Below are 23,210 nucleotides of genomic sequence, written 5' to 3'. Positions count from 1 at the left end.
GAGTCTTACCTGCTATTTTGGACATACTGTCACAAGAGATTGATGCCAAACTGGTGGTAAGTAGGCTTATAAGTAGAGGCCTAGCAGTGTTAGCTTCTTTGGTTAATAACTCTCCCTTGAGCATGCATTTTTATATCTTTAAATGAAAAATCTTGTAGATCCTAGATGACTTTCTGCTAGAAATATTTAAAACCCAGGGTAAACATTTCCTGTCAAATACCTCAATGTCTCCTGAGTAATAGAAGCATGCTTAAGTATCTGAATTACAGAGATCATATTTAAATATGTACAAACTATACTAAACCATTTATTCGTGGAAATGATGTCAAATACCTCAAGTGTCTCCTGAGCAATAGAAGCATGCTTAAGTATCTGAATTACAGAGATCATATTTAAATATGTACAAACTATACTAAACCATTTATTCGTGGAAATGATGTAATGGGTGTTAGTCCTACCATCTTTTTGTATGCTTCACTATATGATAAAGTATATGTAAGTGTGATTATCCCAACATGCCATTTGGTATTCACAGGACCAACAATACAAGGGGATGAAGAAGATCTTTAAGAAGACACTTGACCTTCTAGCTCTGATCACAAGAGAAAACAGTGCCATGCAGGAGGCCATGTTTAATAACCTGGATACTCTTTTGGAGGTCCAGATTGTTCCTTCCTGTCTTGCACTGGCTCTCAAAGAGGTAAAATACATTAAAATAACAACAGTTCTAAAGGTTATCAAGTATTTAGGCCTCATAATTATCATGCAAATTAAATGGTGGTTTGTTATCTTTGGTTAAGCACATCAGCCTTTGTATTGCCAATCTGTCACTTAAAGTATGAATTCAGAAATATAAGGGGATGTGTTTTTGTTGTTCAAAATGGTATAGCATTGTCTGTTGGCTTTAGTTAGCATTAGATCTCCTTCTACATGTCTGAAGCTTTACATATGTATATTTCTTTTATAATTGAGCTTTATCGCATTACATGAATAGTTTTTCCTCAAATTTGATTTGAGATTTCTTGCAAGAGTATGACCTTTTATGTGCAATTTTCAACGGTTTAGGTCGAAAATGCGGGAGTTTTAATTCTAACTTCGCTATTTTCACTTGTTGCTCTTGTTTTGTCTTGCAGCTCTTCATCGCCAACCAAACCACGTGCCTAAAGGTTCACTCCAAACAGGTTCAGAAGATTGTGCTGCTGGCTGCACAGTACCAGAACGAGGCTCCGGAGTTTCTCGAACTCCTCAAGGTTCTTGTTAAAGTAGAGGGGCTTGACCTTACCATCAAGCGTAACCAGGCCCTTGTAATGAAGTATATCATGCAGAACTTCAGAAAGGCTGCCTATGTCCTTGATCAGCCGCGCGACAGCAGGGAACAGATTTTGACAAACAAGCGAGACCCAGGTCATCTAGCCTACTTCGTCGGACTGGTAGATCTGTTGGCTACTTGTGCAGAGGTAAGGGTCAAAGGTTAGGTATTTCTAGATTCTTGGGAGGTTATTTTGTTAAAGCTTTATAAGGTTCCAAGGCTAAATGGTCTGCTTGTGCAAGGGTTCAGAAGTTACTTTATCTTTTAATGTATGAGTTCAAAGTTCAGTGTAATGTTGGGGATTAAAATTCATTTGGGGATATATGTCATTACAAACTTTGTCAAAAGTCAAGGTGGCATAAACGTTTAGCTTTATGTGGTTAAGGCAAACTTTACAATTCAGATACTGAATACAGATCTTCTTTACAAAATGGCATTCTTCATCTTCATTGGTAGTAGCTAAAAGATGAATTACAAAATTCTGCTTCATTTTTGCTCCTGGTGATCGAGATAACAATTTCATTGAACCAACATATATTGAGGAACAGATATATTTACAAATCTTTTTTGCCTTCATTCCTAGGGTGAGAACAAGTTTATTGAGTCCCTGTGTCAGACCATTATGCCAGTGGAGGAGATTCTCTGGGTCCTGAACCACAAGGACATCGACAGTAACCTCAAACAGCCGTTTGTCAAGTACATGTTGTGGGTGTATCTAAAACCCGCTGGCAACCTGGTGGAGAGTGGGGCCGCTGATCTACAGCATGACAAGTAAGATAAAGATATCTGCTGATTCATAGTGATTCAAATTTATACATTTCACCTGCCCAAAGACCAAAAGCAAGAGTTTTACACAACCTTAAGGGATTGATTTAAAATATTAATGTGCACTCTTTTATATATTTTGATATCAAAGTATGTTTGTCAAGTTTTACAGATTCTTATTGTAATTCATCACATTTGATCCTTCTCTTCTAAATATATTCCCCAGTCTTAAATAAAGTCTGGGCTATAATTATTATTCTTTGCTTTTAGGGAAATGTGGAATTTTGTGGCATCTGCAGCAGATTCCATCAAACAGTTATCTGACACCATAGCAAAACACCGAGATCGAGTGGCCTTACTGCTCAAACAAGCTCCTGGCAAAAGGTAGGTATTGTTTGGACTTAAGTAAGAATATAATGTGTGAAAATTGGTAAATTGGCAAAAGGTAGGTATTGTTTGGACTTAAGTAAGAATATAATGTGTGAAAATTGGTTTTAGAAGAAAAAAAAATGCAGAGGCAACTACCAATTAAACTCTGTAAAGGCACACAACTTTTGTTATGAAAACAAATAAATAAATACAAATGAAAACACACACTTAACAGAATGCAAGTATAATCCACAAAAAAAAGATTTTCACATCTAGAAGCCTTTAATTCTGAGTAAAATTGTGATTGGCCATACAGATTGTGATTTGCAACCTGACAGAAATGTTTATATATCCTCAGTGCTGTGGCCACCCCTGGAGATACCAAGGCAGGATTACATGGGTGTCTGTTCTATGTCCTGGAGGCAGTCCTTCCATTTGTAGAGGTGCAGTCTTGAATTCCATTGTCATATGTTATATATGTAGTCAGTTAATATGGAAATTATGAAAAAACAATTTTAAAAAATGCTGTCTGAAATGCAACAATTGGAGTAGCTGATATTTTGAATGAATACAATTTCGTTATACTTTGAATAATTATTAAAGTTTATGCTGAAAGCTTACAAAGTTTGTTAGATTTTCAAAACAGTTTTTTCTTTATCAACCAGAGTAAGCATAACTTAAGTTGCGTCATTATTAAAAAAACAACGGATAGTAGTACGTTTATTAAAAATGTTGCTGAAGTCATATAATTTAGGTAACCTTGTAAAACGTCTTCACATTTCTTCCATAAATGATAAGAAGCATGTCTTCTGTCACCAGGTTTTCTATTCCATGTTTTACTCTCCGGACAAGGATCTGTATCCAGGAGAGATGGAGACCACAGAAACTCTAGCTGGAGGATTGTCTGTAAGTATTTATATATAGTCTTATAAAATATCAGGGCACCGCATACCAATGGAAACTCTGGCTGGAGGGTTGTCTGTAAGTATTTATATATAGTCTTATAAAATATCAGGGCACCGCATACCAACGGAAACTCTGGCTGGAGGATTGTCTGTAAGTATTTATATATAGTCTTATAAAATATCAGGGCACCGCATACCAACGGAAACTCTGGCTGGAGGGTTGTCTGTAAGTATTTATATATAGTCTTATAAAATATCAGGGCACCGCATACCAACGGAAACTCTGGCTGGAGAGTTGTCTGTAAGTATTTATATATAGTCTTATAAAATATCAGGGCACCGCATACCAACGGAAACTCTGGCTGGAGGGTTGTCTGTAAGTATTTATATATAGTCTTATAAAATATCAGGGCACCGCATACCAACGGAAACTCTGGCTGGAGGGTTGTCTGTAAGTATTTATATATAGTCTTATAAAATATCAGGGCACCGCATACCAACGGAAACTCTGGCTGGAGGGTTGTCTGTAAGTATTTATATAAAGTCTTATAAAATATCAGGGCACCGCATACCAACGGAAACTCTGGCTGGAGGGTTGTCTGTAAGTATTTATATATAGTCTTATAAAATATCAGGGCACCGCATACCAACGGAAACTCTGGCTGGAGGGTTGTCTGTAAGTATTTATATATATTTATAATATCAGGGGCACCGCATACCAATGGAAACTCTGGCTGGAGGGTTGTCTGTAAGTATTTATATATAGTCTTATAAAATATCAGGGCACCGCATACCAACGGAATCTCTGGCTGGAGGGTTGTCTGTAAGTATTTATATATAGTCTTATAAAATATCAGGGCACCGCATACCAATGGAAACTCTGGCTGGAGGGTTGTCTGTAAGTATTTATATATAGTCTTATAAAATATCAGGGCACCGCATACCAACAGGAAACTCTGGCTGGAGGGTTGTCTGTAAGTATTTATATATAGTCTTATAAAATATCAGGGCACCGCACCGCATACCAACGGAAACTCTGGCTGGAGGGTTGTCTGTAAGTTTTTATATATAGTCTTATAAAATATCAGGGCACCGCATACCAACGGAAACTCTGGCTGGAGGGTTGTCTGTAAGTATTTATATATAGTCTTATAAAATATCAGGGCACCGCATACCAACGGAAACTCTGGCTGGAGGGTTGTCTGTAAGTATTTATATATAGTCTTATAAAATATATCAGGGCACCGCATACCAACGGAAACTCTGGCTGGAGGGTTGTCTGTAAGTATTTATATATAGTCTTATAAAATATCAGGGCACCGCATACCAACGGAAACTCTGGCTGGAGGGTTGTCTGTAAGTATTTTTATATATAGTCTTATAAAATATCAGGGCACCGCATACCAACGGAAACTCTGGCTGGAGGGTTGTCTGTAAGTATTTATATATAGTCTTATAAAATATCAGGGCACCGCATACCAACGGAAACTCTGGCTGGAGGGTTGTCTGTAAGTATTTATATATAGTCTTATAAAATATCAGGGCACCGCATACCAACGGAAACTCTGGCTGGAGGGTTGTCTGTAAGTATTTATATATAGTCTTATAAAATATCAGGGCACCGCATACCAACGGAAACTCTGGCTGGAGGGTTGTCTGTAAGTATTTATATATAGTCTTATAAAATATCAGGGCACCGCATACCAACGGAAACTCTGGCTGGAGGGTTGTCTGTAAGTATTTATATATAGTCTTATAAAATATCAGGGCACCGCATACCAACGGAAACTCTGGCTGGAGGGTTGTCTGTAAGTATTTATATATAGTCTTATAAAATATCAGGGCACCGCATACCAACGGAAACTCTGGCTGGAGGGTTGTCTGTAAGATTATTAAGTCTATAAATACAGGCACGCAACCAGAACCTGGGGTTGTCTGTAAGTATTTATATATAGTCTTATAAAATATAATAAATCAGGGACGCATACCAACCACGAAACTCTGGCTGGAGGGTTGTCTGTAAGTATTTATATTATATATAGTCTTATAAAATATCAGGGCAGCACCGCATACCAACGGAAACTCTGGCTGGAGGGTTGTCTGTAAGTATTTATATATAGTCTTATATATCAGGGCACGCATACCAACGAACTTGGCTGGAGGTTGTCTGTAAGATTATATATTCTAGGGCACCGCATACCAACGGAAACTCTGGCTGGAGGGTTGTCTGTAAGTATTTATATATAGTCTTATAAAATATCAGGGCACCGCATACCAATGGAAACTCTGGCTGGAGGGTTGTCTGTAAGTATTTATATATAGTCTTATAAAATATCAGGGCACCGCATACCAACGGAAACTCTGGCTGGAGGGTTGTCTGTAAGTATTTATATATAGTCTTATAAAATATCAGGGCACCGCATACCAACGGAAACTCTGGCTGGAGGGTTGTCTGTAAGTATTTATCTATAGTCATATAAAATATCAGGGCACCGCATACCAACGGAAACTCTGGCTGGAGGGTTGTCTGTAAGTATTTATATATAGTCTTATAAAATATCAGGGCACCGCATACCAACGGAAACTCTGGCTGGAGGGTTGTCTGTAAGTATTTATATATATGTCTTATAAAATATCAGGGCACCGCATACCAACGGAAACTCTGGCTGGAGGGTTGTCTGTAAGTATTTATATATAGTCTTATAAAATATCAGGGCACCGCATACCAACGGAAACTCTGGCTGGAGGGTTGTCTGTAAGTATTTATATATAGTCTTATAAAATATCAGGGCACCGCATACCAACGGAAACTCTGGCTGGAGGGTTGTCTGTAAGTATTTATATATAGTCTTATAAAATATCAGGGCACCGCATACCAACGGAAACTCTGGCTGGAGGGTTGTCTGTAAGTATTTATCTAAAGTCTTATGAAATATCAGGGCACCGCATACCAACGGAAACTCTGGCTGGAGGGTTGTCTGTAAGTATTTATCTATAGTCTTATAAAATATCAGGGCACCACATACCAACGGAAACTCTGGCTGGAGAGTTGTCTGTAAGTATTTATCTACCTGGTATAGTCTTATAGGATATCAGAGCACTGCAAACCAAATATGATTAGGTCAGCTTCATGGTAATGGAAAGGGGATGGGTAAATGTTGTCTGAACTTAGGATGTCTGTGGTGCTGTTGATCTTGTGTACTTTTCTTTCAGGACGTTAACTGGGTCATTGCACTCAAAGTCTATATTATTTACTCTCTTGTTGTTGAATATCAATAACATTAGTAATTGTTACATTTATCCCGGAAAAAGTGTTAAAGCTTAATTTTTGAGCATAGAAGTTATACCAATTTTTTTTCTGAAATGTGTCTGCCCAATCTCTTACAGTCGTTCTGTGAGGTGGTGGGACAGTTCCTCACCAATCCAGTCCACATGAAGGCCATAGCAGCTTCCATCACCATCCTCATCTCCGTGACAACTACCAACAAAAGTGTGAGTACGACACATTTAGTGCTGATTCATCATAATAACTAAAATATCAGTGTTTCAATAAAAAAGCAATATTATAAAGATAAAACTTTGAATAAATAGTAATGGATATTTTTACTGATAAGCTCCGATATTCAAATAGCAAATGGCAGAAAATAAGAGTTCAGTGAATGAAATTAATAGCGTGTATATTTTCATTAATGAGGAAAAGAAGTCCACCCTTTGTAAAGATAAGCATACAATACATCATATTAAAAGTGTTATCATATTTTTTTATACATTTCAATGCCAAACACATTGTATATCCTTTCTTTAAATATTTTACACAAATCTGGCATTTTCAGTTATACATAAGTGTGTTAGAGAAATTTTCTACAGAGATGAGACTTGGAGACACCAAAAGTGCCGTACGCAAGGTGAGTACAGATAAATACTTTCATTCTCTTCCAAGTCATTTGCAATTAGTTTTAAACTAGTAGTTATTCATTTTGGCTATGCATAGATATTTCTATATATATTTCTTTATAGAGATATTGTCTTGCATGAATCTTGTAGAAAGTCAGATTATGATTTTCAACTTTTGTGACAACGGCACTCAAAGAGATAAAGACCAAATGTTTGAATGATACCGCTGATGACCACTTTCAAAGCAAACCGAAATCTGCAACACTTATTTAGGATTAATTAACAGAAATGGACCATGACAACGCATTCAAGTCTTCAATGAGGTGAAAATTGTTTTAAGTCGTTTTGGTTTCCATACTCAGTAGATCTACATATTAATGCATTTTGCAGTTACTTCATTGAAAGGGTCCTCGACAGGATAAATTCGTCTCGCCCGATTCAAGTTTATTTTAGACCCAATATTTTTCCGTATTAGGTCACTAACAAACTGGGTAACTAATATTCTGTACCTTGGGGTTTTGCAGGGTAACATGGAATACTATGCAGGAGAACTGGAGCTCAATGCCAAGTTCCACACATTTGCCAAAAATAATAATATTATCTACCAGGGATATAATACAGTTGCTGCTCAAATCAAATTCAAGAAATCAAAACGAGGTGGGTGCTCTAAAAATCATCAGATATCAAATACATTGTTTTACATTTGTTACCTTGTAATAGTCTGGAAAACTTTTCTTGGTAAACAGATACAATTATTCATTATAAATTTCCCTCTGATGTCACAATGATAAGATAATGGTCCTAGAATAAAGATGGTGAGCATGTTCCATCCAAATGTGTTGTATTCAATTTTATCTCTTTCTTACCCAGCTTGGTACCTTGAAAATGGGAGAATTACTGTCATATAGATATTTCCAATTTAGTACCAATTCTATTGGTGTTGATTCTGATTAATTCATAATTATTTGCAAAGGCCATTTGTTTAAAATCTTCATTATTTTGGTGTGGACCAAAACTTGAATCTCTGAATTTTTAGATGTAACTTGCACTCAGTAGACTGTCGTGCTGTTTACAGAATACACCGCCCTTGGTACCAATGAGGAGCTGTTACTTGGTGAAGAGTTCCAAAGTCTTGTCAAGTGTTTCATTGATCCTCATGAGAGGAAGCCTGCCAAGAGGTTCTTACCAGCCAAAAAACTTCTGGAACAGCTGCAGTAAGTTATAACACTATTGTGTGGGAGTAATGTCATTGGAATGGCTTTCAGAAATATTTATTAGCCTACATACTTGATGGAGGATCCTGTTGATGTTACATTAAATTATATGAGATATCTTATCATGTCTCCTGTTTGTCCGTCTCCTGTTTGAATAAAGGAGATAAATTATGTTGGTTCTGCTATCTTGATCTGGTCAGGCTCTTCTTATTTTATGTAGGCATTTTTTTATATATATATATATATATAGTTCTCTTGTATCACCATAAGCTGATATGCAGGGACCTGGCATTATGTCACTTTGACCTTAATGTCTTGGTTTAATTTTTTCTATAATACATTGATTTTTTTTTTCAATAATACCTCTCAGTGCTTTTACATTTATACTGGTTAGTGATGAAATTATATTATATTTTGTATAATGGAATCACTCAAAAGTGAAGAGAATTTCAGTATGATAGGGTCAGTTTGACCTTGATCAATAGGTCCGAGGTTATCACCAGTTACATGGTTTGATCTAGTTGTGGTTTACACAAATTGATGATGAATAATAACTCTTACAACTGTTTTAAATCTGGTGTATGGTCCTAAAAGCAAATTTTAACTCTCTATGTGTACAGGATATCCCAGGAATCTATCCGACAAGGTCTGGCTCAGACCGAGGAACTTGACATCAAGTGTATGCAGATACTGCGGGCCATCATACACAACGAGGAGCGCAAGCTTCCCGAGGACTGGGACACACGGGCTTCCGACCAAAAAATCAAAAAGTAATCTGCAGCTCCTCTGTTTCTATCTGTAAACCAATTCAGTATCATCACAACAACTTTCCAGTAAAAAAATTTTGATGTTTTTAAGTATACTTTGGGACCATTGGTTCCACAATGGATTTTTAACAAATCAATTTGAATTATCCTAACTGTAAAACAAGTACACTTGTATGTTTTATGTAAATCAGTACACAGGTCTTTTCTCTGCCAATCCAAAAGATTTATATAACAGATTTTGATTTACTGCTGTTGGTTAAATTATTGTAAAGAATTCTGATTAGACCTGATTTAGTGAAATATTGATTTGGAGTTTCACTTTATGTTTTAATAGACAGCTAGCCTACATTAAGGAGGTCCAGAATGCTCTTAATGTCCATGGCTTTGTAAACAAGGTTCTACCCCATGTGGCACGGCGGAGTGACCTTATTGCACGTGAGGTCCTGGCATTCATGGCCCTCATGCTCTTTAATGCCAACAGGGATGTTCAGGTAAGATGTTGTTTTCTTCAGAAAATGTGGGGAGCAGTTTGTGTCATTTAGTCAGGGATTTACTGTCCACGTGACTTTGCCTATCCTTTGGTTTCTTCTCACCAACTAGAATCAATGTTTTGTGGATGTAAGGATGTAATCCTCTGATAATTTTTGTGATTTCTTAGGTGGTACCTAGTCCTAAAACATGTTATATATAGCCAGGAAAATGGTGTATTTGCTGTGACAACATTTACTAATTTTTCGACTTGACTTCTACAGTACCAAATGCAGAGGATTCTTTGTTGAGTCAGGATGAAGTCTCTGCAATATTCATTAATATATTTTTAATATCATTTTATGTTGGTACAGAAATCCATGTTAGATTTCTTCCTGTCTACAAGAGAAGAGGTCTTCTTCATGGCCGTACGGGACCGCATGCAGATCTCAACAAACTCCATCAAGGAAAAGTAAGCTGAAACTTTTATTCCAGATAAAAATTATAAGATTTTCCTGTATATATACTGCCTTGTGTCATCTTTTGAGGTATCTAGCACTCGCTATATCCCACAGATTAGAATATATAAGATTATATATCTAGTAGTCTTGCACTCTGTAGGTGAACCTATTCTGTAGCATCAGGAAACAGACTCTTTACGAAGCATTGTGGTATCTATATATATCGAACACATTTTTCCTTATTGTAAGCCTATGTGTTATAAGTCTATGAGTCTTTGTCTGTGAAAGTTCAAAGTTCTACAGAATGTGAAAGAAGGCTGTTTCATTATTTTGAAACAAATCTTGACGTTGTTATCAGTAAACACATGTCAAGCTGTTCACCTGGCTTACCCAAGACATGTCCACAAATATAATGGCATAATTCCGTGAGATATGAGAATGACTATTGAAGTATACCTGGAACTATTTTAGAGAATATGCAGTAAAAAGTGCTTTGGTCATTTATATTTTTATTCCAAGGTCAAAGGTCAAGATGTATACTCTGATTCTCCAAAGACATGTGCCAGGGGTATACCATTGGATCCTCACTTTTAAGCTTTTAATAGGGGAGGCATATTTTTTTTATTCACAAAAAAAAAACAAAAAAACCTACAAAACTATCAAATATGATTGAGATTATTACATATTTTATGTATCAATGTGAAATATTATTTACAGAAACTTGACAACACTCTGCTATCTGTTTGTGCTACTCAATGAATTAGAACTGTTCCTATAGCAACTCTAGTGATCTGTGAAGTGTGTATGTCATATTTGTGTGAAATGCCGAACAACATCATGTCCCTCTTTGTATTTTAGATTCTTAATGGCAAGAAAGTGTCGTCGTTTACAAGGGTAAAATCTCAGGCATGGCGTACAGATTGTAGTTATGTTTCATGATACTGTTTTATCTTTCAGTCAACAAAGAAAGTTCCCTGTTTGGAACTTTGAGTCTGACTTCTGGTTTACAAACCTATCTCCTCCATTGATATCTCTTATTATACTGTTGTGTGGGGTTTGCATGTTATTAAAAAAAATGCACAAGTCAAGAAAACTACATAACTGTTATACAAAGAAATTCTGGAAAATTAATTTATTGGAAAATTTGCTTAGTTTATTTTAATACAACTTACTGTTTGAGATATCTTTCTGAAAATTCCAAAGGAAAATATAATACCTGAGTATCTGAGTTATTGAAAAAAAAAAAAAAATCTGAGAGAAAAAACACAAAAACCACTGGAAGTATGAAATGCAGTTGCCAGCCAAAACAACTTTTTATACATAAATGTTACTTTTATTCATTTGTATTTTTGTTTATAAACAACTGTATTCCAAATGAGAAGACTGAGATGAGGAATTGTTGGATTCTATGTTTAATATCTAGACCTATTAACATTAGATATAATGAATTAAACTTCACTGTGTGTGGGTAGTACTGCTTCTTCACAATTTCATGGTAATGAGGTAACAAAAGGATTACAGAAAGTGATGTAAATGTTACAATATGACAATATGTATTAAATAGCAAAATTATTTTAGACCATCTTTATCTATTTTTTTTTTTATTTTTTTAATATTTAAGAATCACTTTTCCCTTCAGATTGTCTATATCTCATTAAAATGAAAACATAGTTTGATGCATTATATTTTCATGAAATTCAACCAAAAAATTAAGTTTTCCCTTGTTTTGCTGTATTCATGTCAAATTGTAACATATCACTCATTATTTAGATCTAATCACTGAACTTGATCAAATCTTTTGGTTTAGGTTCGGTAGAGTTATCTGCTCTTGTCAATATGTATTGATTTTATGTCATCATGTTTAAGAATCACTTCATTATATATTGTTTGAGAAAATAGCATCATTTTCTCAAGCAAATGACATAATTTGATTAATACCTTTTGACAAGGGTAGTTAATTCTGTATTTCTAAAAAATAGTTCTTAGATTAAGTTTTGTAGAAGTTCTAACACTGATACAGTTATTCAGTTGGTAAATGAATTATCTCACCCTGAATCATTTTGTAGGATTTTAACTAATAACCATAGTTTTCAGATTGAATGATAAAGTGGTTTTTTAGAATTCACACCTAACTAATAAACTTGTTTGTCTGTTTCCATAGGTACAATGAAGCATTCAATGCCTGAAAATATTCCTAAATTAGATACTCCTATTGAGATCATTATTGCACGGTTGATTACATGTATTCAAATGAAATGTGTTTTATTATATAAATTATATATGGAAATGAGACTGGTATGAGGTTGATGTCTTTAGCATAGAATCATAAACATATACAAAAAATAACTGGAGTTGATTATTAGTGCAAGTAAACAAACATTATATATATTTGCTGTGATCACTCATATATTTTCCAAAAGAACACTTGTTAACCAAATAACTAATATGGACAATATCTACTAGAATGCCACCTTTGATATGTATTCTTTTACTCAATGAGTGCAATGTATACCTAAACTGAAAGTAGATGTAACTGACTACGACATTATATTATGTATGCCTAAAATGAAAGTAGAAAAAAAATCATGCCTGTGATGATGCTTGTTAACAGTCTTTTAACCAATACTGTTTAGGATTAGAATTTGGAATAATATCAATAAATTTGCTTATTCCAGGCGGTCTTTGTTGGCACAACATCAGGCTCGTGTCAAAGAAGCCTTCAACAACATGGGTTCATTCAATGCTAGCTTGACTGTTGGACGGAAAGCCCTACAGGTACAATACACAAAATTCTAAATATTTCACTTCCTACAGTTACAACACATTGTTTAATGTTGTTTCTCAGTATATATTTCCCTTTTAAGCACTGGCTTTCCCTCTCTTAGTTGTCATATCAAAAGCATCAATTTTCAGAATCATATTTGTCAAGATTTTAGAAATCATTTGTCAATGGTGCTTTGTTTTTATAGCTTATCCAGGATTATGAACTTCGTCTAAAAGATGAAAAAATGCAGGGCTGGGTAAGTTTTTAATTTGATATGTATATATACAAGAAATCTTAAAATATAGCTTATAGTTAATTTGGGGTGCTGAGGTCATTAATCCAAAATGCTGCTTAATTAAAATAAAAGTCATCAATAACTGATAAGACATTCATGTAATTAAAGATTACCAAGAATTTGATTTCATGTTCCACTGAACCTGCAATGCACAGTAAAACCTCAATGTGTTGAATCTTTCCCTTGTCCTCTGTAGTTCAAGATTTCCTCCTCCTAGTGATAGTTGTATGTCTACAATGCAATCCTTTCTACAGGCACTAAAAGTAGAAGTAATTCTCAGGCACTAGTCTGATATGTTTGGATGAAGTTAGTCGGAGGTTCTCTGATAGTAACAACACTGCAAAATATATCTAATGCAGAGTGATTCATGTTAAATCACATAACCTTATCAAACAATTTATTGATTAACAATGAGGTTTTATTGTATCAAAAATTTAAAGATTAAAACTTGTTTTATATATATATATAATATACATACAATTATACATACAATACTTTATATTGTAAGATATCGTTTATACTAACACAACTACAATGATATAGAATATAAAATGATCATACCTTAACATTGACTTTGCTGTCAGAATATCGTGTCTGTATGTCAGAAAGAGTTGCATACTCTGCAAACTTGTCTGCAAAAGTAACATGGTGCCTCAATAATCTTGGGTAATCTAATGATTTTATTGGATGTAATACAAATCTACGTACTAGGAGAGAGTATGCTTATATTAAAAGGTTTAAATGTGCAAAAGTAGGAAACAAATTTAGATCCCTAATATTAAACTTTCTGTTTTGTAAATGACCTATGACCCCTACAAAATTACAATGTCGTACAGAGTGCCTTAAGTCGAGCTAAGGAACCTCCACCTGACCAAAAGAGACGTAGTAAAAAACGAAAAAATAAAAAAGAACAAGAAAGCTTTAAAAAGAGCAAGAAGCTAGGTGTGATTCCGAATGGACTGTCACATGACCACGCTGTGATCCGTGACACCAGTCACGAAGCCTTACTGAAACCAGCCCCTGAGTCACCAGACGTCCCGCCCGAGGTGGAACTCACCAATGCAGAGGTAACCATGACAACCATGCTTTCTCCATGTTTTTGGCTTGTGGTGACCAGCATGTGTGTCCATGGTAACCTGTCATGCATGAGTAGATTTTTTTTTCATATCAATTAAAGCAAGACTTTTACCTTTAATGTTTTTTTTTATTTTTGAACAAGAGTTATGCAAGCATATTGAAGGACTTATTTTCCCTTTTGTACAAAATAACCAATCACATTTATCAAACATTTTCACCTATACATTCCTTTAATGTAATAATTCACTAACACTTTGGATGGCTTTGGTGACTGTGAAACATTTGGTTTGTGCCTGTTTAATAGTATTATTTTGCATGAGTATATATGTTGCCTTGCCTGATTCCTTATCTGATATCTTTTTCTGTTCTTCAAATGTCCTTGGGGCCTATGAGATAAGAATGGAATGGCACATCCCAACTTAATTTTGTATTGTACAAAATATGCAATAGTGACATTTCTGGTTTTGTATGTTCTCCTTGCATGAAAATATTCTTCTTTATTTGAAAGTAAAGTTGGTCTTCTTTTATTTTTATTTTTTTACTAATTACCATTTTCTTATGTTTGTTATTGAATCTCTAAAATAAAATCAGAAATGATAAGCATGCAAGTTCTTCATTGACATTTCTGGCCTGTTGGTAGAGAAGCATTATACACATGATTTTGAACCATGTCTGAATTGATTACTTTTCTGAGATCTAATTTTTTCCAATATTCTTATAAACTCCTTACAATTCAAACTTCAAAGGAAATTTCAAATTTCATATTTTTTTAATTGTTCATAAAACAGATATTTCCCTGATATTAACTGAATCATATGTAATTTTATTAAAAGGAATTAATGCCATTTTCAGTCAATGAAGACTGTTGAGAACATGGTCAGTAATATGGACGAGGGAGTGGTTGAGATGTTAGAATACAAGGACGATGGTTACATAGAGCTGGTCCTCAAACTCCTGGCCCGACTCTGTGATGGTCAGCACAATGGACTCCAGGTAACCAATCATTTATAGGTAACCATTCCTCAATAGCTGGTCCTCAAACTCCTAGCCCGACTCTGTGATGGTCAGCACAATGGACTCCAGGTAACCAATCATTTATAGGTAACCATTCCTCAATAGCTGGTCCTCAAACTCCTGGCCCGACTCTGTGATGGTCAGCACAATGGACTCCAGGTAACCAATCATTTATAGGTAACCATTCCTCAATAGCTGGTCCTCAAACTCCTAGCCCAACTCTGTGATGGTCAGCACATTGGACTCCAGGTAACCGATTATTTATAGGTAACCATTCCTCAATAGCTGGTCCTCAAACTCCTGGCCCGACTGTGATGGTCAGCACAATGGACTCCAGGTAACCAATCATTTATAGGTAACCATTCCTCAATAGCTGGTCCTCAAGCTCCTGGCCCGACTCTGTGATGGTCAGCACAATGGACTCCAGGTAACCAATCATTTATAGGTAACAATTCTTCAATAGCTGGTCCTCCAACTCCTGGCCCGACTGTGATGGTCAGCACAATGGACTCCAGGTAACCAATCATTCATAGGTAACTATTCCTCAATAGCTGGTCCTCAAGCTCCTGGCCTGACTCTGTGATGGTCAGCACAATGGACTCCAGGTAACCAATCATTTATAGGTAACAATTCCTCAATAGCTGGTCCTCAAACTCCTAGCCTGACTGTGATGGTCAGCACAATGGAATCCAGGTAACCAATCATTCATAGGTAACCATTCCTCAATAGCTGGTCCTTAAACTCCTGGCCCGACTGTGATGGTCAGCACAATGGACTCCAGGTAACCGATTATTTATAGTTAACCATTCCTCAATAGCTGGTCCTCAAACTCCTGGTCCGACTGTGCTGGTTAGCAAAATGGACTCCAGGTAACCAATCATTTATAAGTAACCATTCCTCAATAGCTGGTCCTTAAACTCCTGGCCCGACTGTGATGGTCAGCACAATGGACTCCAGGTAACCAATCATTTATAGGTAACCATTCCTCAATAGCTGGTCCTTAAACTCCTGGCCCGACTGTGATGGTCAGCACAATGGACTCCAGGTAACCGATTATTTATAGTTAACCATTCCTCAATAGCTGGTCCTCAAACTCCTGGCCCAACTGTGATGCTCAGCACAATCTTAAGCTGTATGATGGATCATTTCAGTTCAAAAGAATGAAAAATCTGTATGATTGTATAAGGTTTGACCATTGATCTTTAATTGTCTACACTTTTTGCGGTAGTTTAGATTGAGTGTTTTTACATTATAGAACTACATGAGAGAACAGCCAGACAATGTGAAGTAATAGATTGAGTGTTTTTACATTATAGAACTACATGAGAGAACAGCCAGACAATGTGAAGTCGTTTAACATCGTCGGAGAGACTGCACAGTTTCTCAATGTTGTGTACTCGACCATCAACAGTAAAACCATCGACCTCATCATCCAAGTGTTCAGTACTCTCAACGAGTTCTGCTCTGTAAGTCAAACACAAACTCTGTACAATGTGTTATTTATGTTTATAATGATGACAGAGTTTAGTTGTCTTATCATTAAGCTTAAAATCAGATGGAGTTTTGTTGTAACCATGATTTTAACCAACGATATCAGGAAAACCTATTGAACAAAACAATTGTGACAGTATTGGCATATGTATACACAAATTTAGCAAGTATAGTAGGTAATGAGGAAATTAAAAATATTTCAATCGGGAATGAATCCTTATACCTGACCTTATGAGCAGTTATACTTGGAAAAAATCTAGTGAACTCATATAAAGTGCACTGTCTAATTGTACTTCATAACTTGGTTGGACATTGGATGATTTAATTTTCAATGTGTTGTTTACAGGGCAACCAGGAAAACCGTTTTGTGATCTATGACAGAAAAGTTGTGGACTACATCAACTTTATCCTGAGAGCAGGAGAGATAGCAGACTGTGATCCAGAGAAGGTATGTGTGCAAGGGGACATAACTCTGATATTGGGAATTCAAAGATCAAAGATTATTAAAGAAGGATATTGAGGGCTATAGGCTGGGCAAGTGGAGGTTACTGTTCAAGTATGACATGACTTAATCAGTAAAGATATTCAAGGCTCTGCCAGGAAATTAGTAGATTTTATTGAGGAAGGGGAGACAACTGCAAATTTAAGAACTGATCCAGGATAAACTTTCTGACTCACAGACTGTAGGTGATATATATTTAATATGTGGAAGTAGGGGAAGCATCAGAAGTTATGGAAAGAAGAAATAACATAAGTAAACGCTATTAGGATAAGGAGACAAACCCATAGTAATATACAGAAAGTTCAATATATGGAAGAAGTTGAAATATAACAGAAAGTTCAATGTATGGAAGAAGGAAAAATATAACAGAAAGTTCAATATCTTTAACTGAAGGTAAAGTTATTGGAAGTGATCATAACTGATCATTATGAGAAGGTAGACAAAATAAAAAAAAAGTCTGTGACAGTCTTATTCTACAAAGCATGTTTTGTATGTTTTCCTAATTGTCATTTACAGATCCTTGACCTGCGTCAATCCATAGCATCCCTGGTGATCGCACTGATAGAGGAGAATGGTCCAGGAAAATCACAGGTGGCTAAGGTATGTCAGAGGAATTATACTGTGGGATTAAAGTTTATTGGATAAATCACAATCTGACCTAATCACTATCATATATCAGCATGATTGTCAGCAAACAATGGCACAGTGTCAAGGTCAGAGGTCAACTGCACTACTTAAGTCACTGTCAAGGTCATGCTGTATCAGATGACAAATGTGCTGTGCTTTTATGTTATACTATTGTTTCACTGCACACCAATGTATAATTATGCTTAAACCGTTGTGGATCTGTACTTTTTATTTTGAAATAGAAGTTCTCCCATCTGCATACTAAGCATGCTCTTCTGTTTGTAGTCCAAAAAAACTAAAGTGTCATACCGTGGCATCCATCGTCTGTCAGGGGGTACATCAACAAATATCTTCTTCCTCATACCTGCTTATTTAAACTAGACCAAATTAATTAGGAAGTATGCCATGTTTTTCAGGTTCAAAGTTGTACAAATCATGGCTCAAACTACTGAAATTTTTGCAGTTTTCATTTTCCATTTGTTATTATATTTATATATACACTCTATTAGTAATTTTAACTGCTTCTTCTTAGGTAATAGCTGCAATATTGTAGCTCAAAAGACTTTTAGACCGATAATGGTGTTGTCACCATAGAGCTACAATTGCTTGAATTGGTGCCTATTACTGCTAATGGAGCAAAGAAATGCTTGTGTAAACCATTATTAAAACGTCTGTATGCATTTTTATCTTACTTGTTTGATATCACTTACCCACTAGGCAATAAAACTGAACCGTATGAAATATCAAATTCACAGCGAGACATTGGGTTTTTTTTCACATATAAATTTGATGGTCTTTTCGAAGGAAAACTATATGGCAAGTCTACAAAATATGAATTTGACGTCTTATGAGTGGTAAAGTAGATATTAAGAATGGCCGTGTTTCTTTTGGACAAAAATAATATATAAATGCATGTATATGTTTAAAATAATTGGAAACCTACAAAAAAGTATAGAAAATTGTGCCCGAGTGATTTTCGGAGGCAGTGCTCCACTACGACACATAGGGACCAATTCGTTCCCGGCTGAAAGGTACAGTAGGCCGGGTACGTATATTCGTTCTACTTAGGTAAATGACTTGTATTCCACTCATTGTTTTGGGTTGACAGTTTGTGGTTCTTCAAATGATACCTTCTGCAAGAAAAATCTAAAACATTGAGGGGGGGGGTGATTTAGTTTCAACCATCAGTTTCTATCACAAGAAATGTGTCTTGGAAACAGGGCCCAGACGTATCCAACCTGATTATTTCTTTGAATCCTTGGGTAAAAATTTAGTTTGCTCTAATAATGACAATATCCAGGTTAGCAATGCAGGCCCTGTGAACCTCTTGTTTTTTTACCAAAACATTTAGTATGTGAAGATTCAATTAAGGTTCATACAGGATAAGTTTGAAGGATTTTCCGATAATTTCTTAAAAGCTCTTAACTGATCATACTAGGACTGTGTTTTAAGAGACAATTTTTTTTATGGTCTAAAGGTCATTTGGTCTTCTTCCTCTAGAAGTAGAGGAAGAAAAAAATGAAATTGAAAATAATATTTATTCTGGGAATTCTGCCTGTGCTTCTTTCCTGTGCAAACCTTAATTAGTATGAATAGAAAAAAAAAATGAATTTCTTTGTAATCTTAAAAATTACATATTAAGCATGATCTGTTGTTTTATTGGTAGAAATGATATTTAGAAGTATGAAATTTTGAGTTCTCAATGAGTTTTAGTAAGATCGCTGTATTTGTGTTTTAGATATATTATCTTCTTTTGCATGTTACTGTACATATATTTTGGCGGATTCAGTTTCCGATGCATTACCAACTTAGGATAGAAGTTTCTATCAAAGAAACCATGCCTTTGTTGGAAATTTTTTATATGAAAAACACAAAAAGAACATTACCGCTAAAATACATGTGTTGACAGTGTTCAATTTTATTTATTTACTTTTCTTTTATTTATTTATATTTGCACCTAACTTACAGCAAGGGAAAGCCGATGAGCTCAGGTTTATCCACAAGGTTTGTATATTTCCTAGAACAGCTACCACCCAGCTGGCTCACAAGTGTGCCACACTCGTGATATCAGGGGAACCCTTTAATGTTCAAACAGTGAAATGATGCCTGTTTCATCCACCTGGTGAAATGATGCCTTCTTTGCTTGCATAATGAAGACCTTTATTCAGTCGGAATTAGAGCTCAATTTTTTATGAATTTAATTTGTCAATTCAAAATTGTAAAAGCTAACTGAAAAAGATCCTTAATCATGTGATTGGATTAGAAGAACTCATTACCCCCTCAAAACACAATTGGTCTTCTCCAATTCTAGGGTTGGAACATTTCATTGTGAAAATATGGGGTAAATTGAATTGGCAAAAGAGTAATAATTCTTTCAAACTTTCAGCAACTGAAAAATGTTTTTAATATGGATTGATCAAAGATATTTTCAGTAAATGGGGGGTAGGACATTTGGGTTTTAGTTGGTGTTAGTCATGGAAACTAATATATCAGTTACTAATTAATTGTAGTTTAATTACCTAATTAGCTATTGTTTAATGGCCTAATTACCTGTAGATTAATGACCTAATTAACTGTAGTTTAATGACAGGTGCTGGTATCCTAATCACATTAATTAATTTCAATAGCTAGGAATCGGGGGCTTAGAAGGAAACACAATTGGTTGAGCATCGGACCATTCAGAGATTGAAAGTTCCTGTATTCAAATCTCCATCTGACCACTGCTTTTACTTCACTCCTAGTCTTTGTTAGACTTGGAAAGCAGGACAGAATTTAAGTTTATTGAGACAGAAATGGACAGGTGATTGGTGACGAGATAATTAGCACACCTGGTATGGCGTCTGTTAAGAGTTCAGAGGCTCTTGGAGCCAAGCCTTTAATTGATGCTGCTTTTCACCCTTTTTGTGACAAAAATATAATGACATCTACAACATGCTACAATTAGTACACATTCTAATTATATATTTGCATGGCTGAGAGGATATACGCTGATGTATGCTTATCATATACAAATCTAGAATAAATAAGTCACTAACCCGTCCTATCTATTGAAACCAAAATACAAATAACACTACTAATTACTAATAGGAATTAAGGCATCTCTTCTCTCTATATAGTAAAATTCTAAATGTTCTAAAACTGCTAGACGAAATTAAGGTTACTGGCCTAAAAGGCATAAAAGATGATTATAAAATAGACGTAAAATTTGCATAACCAGTAAGGTCTCTTTATCTTGATTTCTGATCATAGTCTTTCTCTGTATTTTTCAATTTGCTACGTCGATCATGGACCATGTCCATTTGGATCTATCCCCTTGGACACATATTGTGTATATCAAGTAAAAACAGAAAAACTTGTTCTTTTTTATATCCTCTTTATTTAACACGTGTGTTATTGAACTTGATTTTACCAAGCTCAAATCCCACCATATATTTAATATCTATTTTCAGGCTCAACTAGGGTATATCTTCTTTTATGGGTACTGAAATTGATTTCTAATGAACTTATTTTCCCACAAAATTGAAAACATTAACAGAATATATTAATTAATTTTGATAAAATGACAATTATCTTGTCAATTAAACAGGAAGTGAAAGACACTCTGGACAAGAGCGCCCTTTACAGGTGTATGACGCAATGTTACGAGATGCACCAAGCAGACAAACCGAAACTGGACGATGTCCTCAATGGAAATGGAACACAAGGCTCTACCAACTATCTCAAATCAGCCAAGTCTATTGCTGCATTTGGTGGAAACTTCATCTCTGGAGTAATGGTAAGGATTGTGGGTAGACAGACAATAGCTAAGGATTTGTATGACATTCTGTGACTAGCCCTCCACCTTTTGGGTTGTTGTAGACAAGCGCTTTCTTGGTCAAGGTGCCTGAATGATTATACAGTGGCCCAGCAATATTCAAGATATAGATAGTCCGGCAAATTTGCAATCTTGATTGAAACATCGGGAGCAGATTTTATCATTGACTAAGTAAAGGTAATCTGGCAGTCTTTAAAAATTTTTAATCTGGACAGGTTGAGTGGAACTACGACCAAGCTAGCTAGATGTCTCATAGGGTGAATGTGTAATAAGTCTCTTCTTTATGGTTCTGTATTGACAGGCTGGTAAAAAGGAGAATGCGGGTACCAAAGAAATGTTGATGGAAGTTGGCTTCACATTCTACCTCATCCTCGCCAGAATGATAGACATTGACCCCACCATGCCTGAGAGTATGTAGCATGCTGTTACTCATGAATATACTGTAACAATAGATTGCTTTTCTTTCCTTGGAGAGAAAAATATATCCAAAAGAAACTCTTTTGCAATTATTTTTACAAAAATCATTTATATATTTATTATTTAGATATTTTGATGGTGCTGTGAAATGATTCTAATATTAGAAGTTCTTTCTTTAATCTAATTGAATTTCTTTAATAAAGATGTAATAAAATGTTCAAAGATATCATGAATTTTAGTTTTGTTTTTTATAGAATGCAGGTTGATAGTACCAAACATATATAATACTATATTCAAAAAGGAATAATGTAAATTCAGCAGCTAATTTCAACTTGTCATGTCTGATAGTCTGAACTTTTATTGAGAAGTCAATAAGTAGATTTTTGTCTTTATCCACAGAGGTGGACATTTCTCCAGAGCAGAAACGAGCCTTTGACTTCTATAAGAAGAATTCCATGTCTATAGAAATTGTCAAGGATGATATCCTACAAAAGGTCAACTTCAGAGTGAAGAATAAGGTTAGTAAATCTATGTATAGTGGTTCTTTGTTCTCTTTCAATATAATTATAATTAGATTTACAATCATCATGTTGGACTATTTCTATTTGTTTGATTTATCTGCTATTGTGTTTCATATTTATGTGATATCTTTTATTGTATATCTGTAGAACTATTTACGAGATGAAGTCAAGGAGAAATTAAAGTGGAATGTGGATCGCACTTCTCCAAGTAACAAGATCCGCGACCTCATGAGTTGGACCAGAGACATTATGAAAGATATTAGTTATCAACGTCGTATACTTCACAACCCCATAGCCATGCTTTTCACTAAAGGATGGTAGGCAAAATGACAAGTATAATGCCTGATGTAAAAAAATAAATTTTCAAAATTGGAAACTGTTTCTTAAATAAGAAATTTTAGATATTTATTATATACTTGATATGATATGATTGTCTCCTCTAGTCAGATATAGTATAATAATTGATTTCCCATAAAAGGTTACATTATAATATAATTGTCTCCCCTTTTCAGGTTGTTTTATGATATGATTCTCTA

General features: G+C 35.2%; 1 protein-coding gene across 1 annotated transcript in view; it reads left to right on the top strand.

The window, feature by feature from the left end:
• LOC138315908 (inositol 1,4,5-trisphosphate-gated calcium channel ITPR1-like) overlaps nucleotides 1-23,210 on the top strand; it is a 129,614-nt gene that overhangs the window by 96,470 nt on the left and 9,934 nt on the right. The window contains 27 exon segments of the mRNA XM_069257277.1: nucleotides 1-56; nucleotides 536-700; nucleotides 1,134-1,457; nucleotides 1,893-2,080; nucleotides 2,345-2,458; nucleotides 2,802-2,886; nucleotides 3,263-3,349; nucleotides 6,736-6,840; nucleotides 7,182-7,253; nucleotides 7,767-7,899; nucleotides 8,318-8,456; nucleotides 9,077-9,226; nucleotides 9,558-9,714; nucleotides 10,066-10,163; nucleotides 11,011-11,046; nucleotides 12,828-12,927; nucleotides 13,122-13,172; nucleotides 14,048-14,278; nucleotides 15,141-15,281; nucleotides 16,619-16,768; nucleotides 17,140-17,241; nucleotides 17,812-17,895; nucleotides 19,891-19,926; nucleotides 21,509-21,697; nucleotides 22,038-22,146; nucleotides 22,553-22,671; nucleotides 22,822-22,991. Of these exon segments, the coding sequence (XP_069113378.1) occupies nucleotides 1-56; nucleotides 536-700; nucleotides 1,134-1,457; nucleotides 1,893-2,080; nucleotides 2,345-2,458; nucleotides 2,802-2,886; nucleotides 3,263-3,349; nucleotides 6,736-6,840; nucleotides 7,182-7,253; nucleotides 7,767-7,899; nucleotides 8,318-8,456; nucleotides 9,077-9,226; nucleotides 9,558-9,714; nucleotides 10,066-10,163; nucleotides 11,011-11,046; nucleotides 12,828-12,927; nucleotides 13,122-13,172; nucleotides 14,048-14,278; nucleotides 15,141-15,281; nucleotides 16,619-16,768; nucleotides 17,140-17,241; nucleotides 17,812-17,895; nucleotides 19,891-19,926; nucleotides 21,509-21,697; nucleotides 22,038-22,146; nucleotides 22,553-22,671; nucleotides 22,822-22,991 (3,391 nt within the window).

Source organism: Argopecten irradians, chromosome 2 (genome assembly GCF_041381155.1).
Source record: "Argopecten irradians isolate NY chromosome 2, Ai_NY, whole genome shotgun sequence".
Lineage (NCBI taxonomy): Eukaryota > Metazoa > Mollusca > Bivalvia > Pectinida > Pectinidae > Argopecten > Argopecten irradians.
This window is presented reverse-complemented; position numbering and strand designations above follow the sequence as displayed.